The sequence below is a fragment of the Aptenodytes forsteri genome, unplaced genomic scaffold, assembly GCF_000699145.1.
Source record: "Aptenodytes forsteri isolate BGI_AS27 unplaced genomic scaffold, ASM69914v1 Scaffold66, whole genome shotgun sequence".
Classification (NCBI taxonomy): Eukaryota; Metazoa; Chordata; class Aves; order Sphenisciformes; family Spheniscidae; genus Aptenodytes; species Aptenodytes forsteri.
Genome location: NW_008795131.1, coordinates 399,371 through 405,124, shown reverse-complemented (window position 1 = coordinate 405,124; position 5,754 = coordinate 399,371). Strand labels below are relative to the sequence as shown.

The 5,754-nt window shown below is 49.6% G+C and overlaps 1 protein-coding gene across 1 annotated transcript in view; it reads left to right on the top strand.

Moving 5' to 3' along the window:
• Positions 1-2,998: 2,998 nt before the first annotated feature.
• Positions 2,999-5,754, top strand: part of SDF2 (stromal cell derived factor 2) — a 6,155-nt gene continuing 3,399 nt past the window's right edge. Inside the window, exon 1 of the mRNA XM_009278305.1 lies at positions 2,999-3,082. Coding sequence (XP_009276580.1) covers positions 2,999-3,082 — 84 coding nt within the window. The remainder of the gene's footprint in view (positions 3,083-5,754) is intronic.

Sequence of the window (5,754 nt, the reverse complement as noted above, 5' to 3'; positions counted from 1 at the left end):
ACATCCATAGCATCAGCTGAGCGAGCAAAACACAAGCACTTCCCCCTACCGGGTTTTGGAGAGAAGACAGTTAAGGCAAGAGGGTTTCAAATTATCTATCAAGGCCCTGAATTACCCAGTGTCCACCTTGCCTGGACACCCCTGTCACCAGAGATTAGGCAAGCAGAGCCAGCAGCCAAGTGCTGCTAGCTCCTGTCAACCCACATCTCAGCGAGCGGGACAGGACCTGTCACAGCGGCATTCGTTACCCAGCCGAGCTCTCGGCTGCGGCTGAAACGGCGCATGCAGCCAAAGCCCTTCATCCCGTCCATACCATCCCACGCGGCCAGGAAAGCAACCCCATGCTGTCACCAACGCAGCGCTATGTTAGGCACACAGTCCGACCAGTTAGGATCTTAATGTGATTAATTCTCACTCATGTTAATGAAGCCAGGGTGACCCTGAAAAGGGCCTTGATGGAGCCGCGCTCGCGGGCTGTTAGCAAGGCTCTGCGGAGATCTGGGGAGCCCCACGGAGCAAACAGGAGAGAGGCCTGGAGGGTGCTGCAGGGTTGGGGCTGGGGGCTGCCGGCTGCCCAACTCCACCGCCCCACACGGCCGGAGCCGTGGCCGGGATGTTCCAGGCCAGGGGCCTCCAACCAGAGATTAAGAAGTAACAAGAGACTACAGAAATGGGGTATTTTCTATATCCAGAACCTTTTGTTTGATGTTTTTCCCCCCAACTGGGGTTCCTGGAAGCAGTATAAATCAAGCTTGGCAGAAAGGAAAGTGCGTGTCCATAAAGACACGGCTCAAGTTCTGTCTCTCTGAGCCTTTCACTTCTTGTGGTTACAAAACTTGCTGTCATTTTTAAAATTTTCAAAGGATTCTTTTTTTTTTTTTTCAGTTCCTTTTTACATACACCAAAACAACAGAAGCTTACAAAAGTCAGCTGTAACAAAAAACAAATCAATTCCTCAAATGGCTGTGAAGCTGAAAACGCCAGCCCAGGAAGAACCACCAGCCTTTAGAAGGCGCAAAAAGAAGCTCAGAGGAGATGTCAGATCTAAAGCCAAAATCTCCATGTTAAATTACATCTGATGTAATTTAACACAAAAAAAAGGTGAAAAAGATGCGAAAAGAATTCCATACACCAGGGAATGACACCTAAACAAACACGCTTCAAAATGTTCCCATAATCATTTCCCCACTGCAAACAAACAGGCGAAGGAAACCAGTCCCACACAGGACAACCTGATCAAGGCTTTGCCACGACACTTCTCGGGTGCGGGACTTCTTGTTCTGCCCTGAGATCCACACATCTGGTACACAAACACAGTAACTTAGAGAAAACCAGGGACTTATTTCTCAGTTAAAGAAACAAAAAAAGTGCAAGGCCGATCTTGGAGAATCTTTTAAGCCTTAAAATACTAATAGCTCCAAAGGAATGTCGGCCGTATCTCATTAAAGAAAACCCACAACAAAGACAAGGGAAAGACCTCTGCCAGATTTCAGACACGAGCAGATAGCAGCTCATACTCCTTGGCTGTAGATTACATGGCTGTGGCCAACATCTATCTACGATGCTCCAGACAGGCAGAAATCGTGGCAGGCCAAGGCTACTGCTCTGCACCCAGACAGGACATCGCTGCTCTGGCTTGGCGCGTGGGCACGGGGCGATCCCCGTCCTCGAGAGGACACCGTAGAAGTCACACACATGTATTTAAGCATCCCTCTCAGAAATAAACAAATTTGTTCCCGAAACAAATGCCATTGATGAATCGTGTAACTACGTACAGTAGAGGAACAGGAATTGTTAAGTTTACCAGCCTGTGTATGAATATTATGTCAACTTCACACTTTCTCACCAATTCTTCTTCTACACGTATCCATAAGCATGTTCCATTTCTAAGTCTAATAACCTCATCTCTCTCCTGTCCATGATCAACACACAAATCCAGCAAAAAAGGAAACCCCTCGTCATAGCACCACATGCAATTTTACTATTCTCTGCCAGCGAAGCGTTTTGCTCGCAATTCCAACTTTGTTCCTCATCACTCGTTCTACCATTTCCTGGCAACTTTAGGTCATGTCAAATCAAATTTGTCTGCACACAGGGAACAGCTATGACTTAGGAAACCCATCTCATTTAATGATCCAGCTGAGCAGGTTCCACACAAGCCAACCACCCACAAAACCGGGTGCTTTCAGCTCCAGTGAAATCCGCCTCAGGACAGTGGGGATGTCACTTAGCACGGCAAACGGAAGCAAGGGTAGCTATTACCAAGGAGACGTTGAATCACGTATGGACTAAAGGTGCCTCTCCCACCCTCCGCTCCAGAGAGGCCTTCGTTTGAAATAAAACAAGACAGGGAGTCAGGCAGAGACTGCAGCCGGCACGGGCGGAGGTGCAGAGGCAGAGCTCAGACCAGCACTGCTGCCCGGCGGGAGCCCTCCCCGAGCAGTCAGTCACACAGGGAAAGCCCCGCTCAAGCAGCACCACTTGTCTGGCTTGGAGAGGGTTTAAGAGTCTCCAGACTGAGAAGCGTTGGGCCAGCCCAAAGGCCTGCTACGGGCCTTTCCTCGGAGCAGCACAGAAGCATCCCTGCTCCTGTAACCCTCCCAGGAGAGGGTCAGAGATTGCTGCAGCACAGAGGCAAGTACTAAATTGCACCAGAGCACCAAAAAGGCAGGGAGACCGTGCCTAATCCTGCACGCTTACCTGTACACAAGCAGACAGGCTCCTGTGGGCGATATATATATAGCTTTACCCCAGAGATACCCCACGGCCACTAGACGCTGACCAAGATGGACCAAAGACAACAGCAATGCAGCGAGCAGCGCTGCGACGGCACCATGGCAGCAAGTGAGGGAAGCGTGGGTGCCTCCGCGCCAAGCCAGGCGCCTCGAGCACGGCCTCTCTCGCTGGGCAGCGACTCCAGAGCAGCTCAGGGCTGAGCAATTACATGACCTCTGCTTTCGGCCAGGGGCGTCCGCACTTTGCTCAGCTCAAGGGCACAATGGCAATTGCCCAGAGTCCACAAGCTCCGTTTAACCGGGATGACCCTGAGCAGATAGCTCTCTTCGCTGTCAATACCGAGACCGTAGATCTCTGACCAGGTCGGCAGGACTGGGCTGGACATCGGCTGCAGGCACTGTGGGCTGCCTCCCTGGTTAGGTGAGGCACCGCCTTTGGAACAAGCGCTGCTTTGTGATGGACCTGAGAATTCTGAAAACCAGACGTTCAAATACCTGTAAAGCCTTGGCCACTCATCCAGGTACCTGCTGGCTGCTCAGGACTGCAAAACATCACAGCGCTGGAGGCAGACACAGCTTTGTACATCATACACAAACAAAAGTTAACTCATTAGGTTTAGAAATGGAAATACACAGCAAGTACCTGCAAAATATCAGAATATGTTATGGGAAAAACTCCTGCCAGTTACAGTGGCACTCTGGAAAGGCAGGGACACACAGCATTGGGAGTGCCAGTGCCCCACGGGAGCTTCACAGCCTGAGCAGGCGTGGGGTGAGGGAAACCAGAAGCATCTCATGCTCTCCAGGCACAGGGATGCCAGCTAAGGCATGAGGCCTCAGCGGTGCTCACAGAATAACCAAGGAGTGTCCTCACAGCGAGACACATTTATTATTCAGCAATCAACCTCAGGATATCAGTGTCAATGCACAAAACAGCAAAAACAAGTGCTAGTCTAGGCTTTACTGCAGCATGCAGTGCTGAAGAGAAGCAAGTCCTGACTTCTCCCTGTCCTTCGTGGGAGAAACTACATCAAGGCCCTGACCCACACTAATACTGGTTTTGTGGGGGGTTTTTTTTTGGGGGGAGAGGGTTTGGACAGGATTGTTTTAACCTCTGCCATTTCATGGTTCAACTCGCAGTCCACTTAAGATCACGTAGGTCCATGGAACCACATTACCAAAGCCACCGCTGAACAGTTTCGCTCAGTTCTCATGTCTACACTTCAAAGAGAAAAGTTAAATTGGAGAGGATTCAGAAAGCTCTGTGAGAATAAGGCGGCTGGGAAACTTGACTCAATTAAAACATAGAGCCTAAGGAAGCCCAATCTATTCATTTTGTCAATTAAATGCTCATGAAATTAATTTTAGCATGGCCCGAGTACATCCACAGGAGTAAAAGACTGTGACAATAAATGGCTCGTTAGGAAAAACCCAAATGAACTGCAAAGGTAACGCCACTGTTCCACCCCCTGAAGCTCTCACAATGAAATCAATTTTGGTTTTCTTAAAAAAAAAAAAAAGCAGCCACGATTGAGCTGGAATGTGTGGATTGCTAATCACTAAGCAATGACCTCCAGGCTGTGTCCCACCACAGAATTCAGACAAGATCATATTGGCTTCTTTTAATTTGAAGCTTATGAGCCTAAAAAAACCATCCCTGTGAAGCACTGTAAGGCACTCACACCACGACAAAATACCCTCACGGGCACCTCGCCAGCGCTGAGCTCTTCCTCAGAGCCACTCCTTGGTACAGGCAGGGACTTCTGCAGGGCTGATCTCCGCCAGGGCCTGCCAGCCCTGACACACCATCAGCAACATATAGTTTTGTATTTACCTTTTATAGCTGTTTTATGAATTTCTGAAGTCAGGACCTATACCAGACACTCCCACCCTCCTCGGCGGTAGGTGTGCAAAGGAGCGCAGGGGCGAAACGACGACTGGAGACCAACGATGCCGCGACAGGGAAAGGCCAGGCAGCCAGCTACTGCAGCTCAGGAACTTCCCATACCTGCTTCGTTAGTTTTAATGCTCCCCGTTAGTCCCACCGCCCCCGATGCTATCGGGCGGCAGAACATCCTGTGATAGAGTGCCACAGTTTAATAGCATGTTGTGTGAAAAAGCACTTCCTCCTGTTTATTTTAGACTTGCTGCATCATAATTTCCTGTAAGAAACAGAAAATTGATGTTCCCTCCTTGCTTTCTCTGACCTGCCCACAACTTCATGCACCTGCACCGTACCTCCTGTCAGCAAGCTTCTCCCCTAAGGTGAGGAAACGAAGGCTTCGCTTGCCCAGAAACCTGCTCGCCCGCGCCACTCCTGCCCCTACCTTTTCCAGTGCTCCCATTTTGGGATGGGCTAACCAGAACTACCAGCAATCGCCAGGGCACAAGCTGCCAACGATTTATGCAGTGGTGTAATGATGTTTTCTGCTTTGTTCTCTGCTCCTTTAAAGTAATTCCAAAATACCCTTTTTAGGCTACGGCGGGGTGTTGAAGCAACGTTTTAAAAGAAACAATTGCTGAGACACCAACAGCTCTTTCCTGAATAGCAAAAGCTGATGCAGAGTTAATTGCTGTGGTGTTTGTTACCTTCATTACACCCGTTGCCATCATATCTTGTTTACCACACTAGCACTCAGCCACTCAGTATTACCTGGTCTCTGCAACTTCCCACAGTCCGGTTTAGCTATCCTAAATAACTTAGGATTAAATTTTCCTTCTCTACATCACCGTATTCAGAAAAAAAAGCAGCAGAGATGACTCTGAAACTCCACAATAACCTCACTCCGCTGTGAGCGCCAACCGTTCATCCCTACCCTTTATTTGCCACCCTTCAGTCAGTTATCAACCCCCAAAAGGGCCTTCCCAGGCTGCTGCCCCTTGCCTTTTCATGGAGGACCTTGTCAGAAGTTTGCAAAACCAAACGCAGCGCTCCGGCCGTGCGGGAATTACACCTGCAGAGCGGGACGATCCGGGCCGCCAGCCTCAGCCTACCTGAGAAACAAAGGTCAGACCCTTC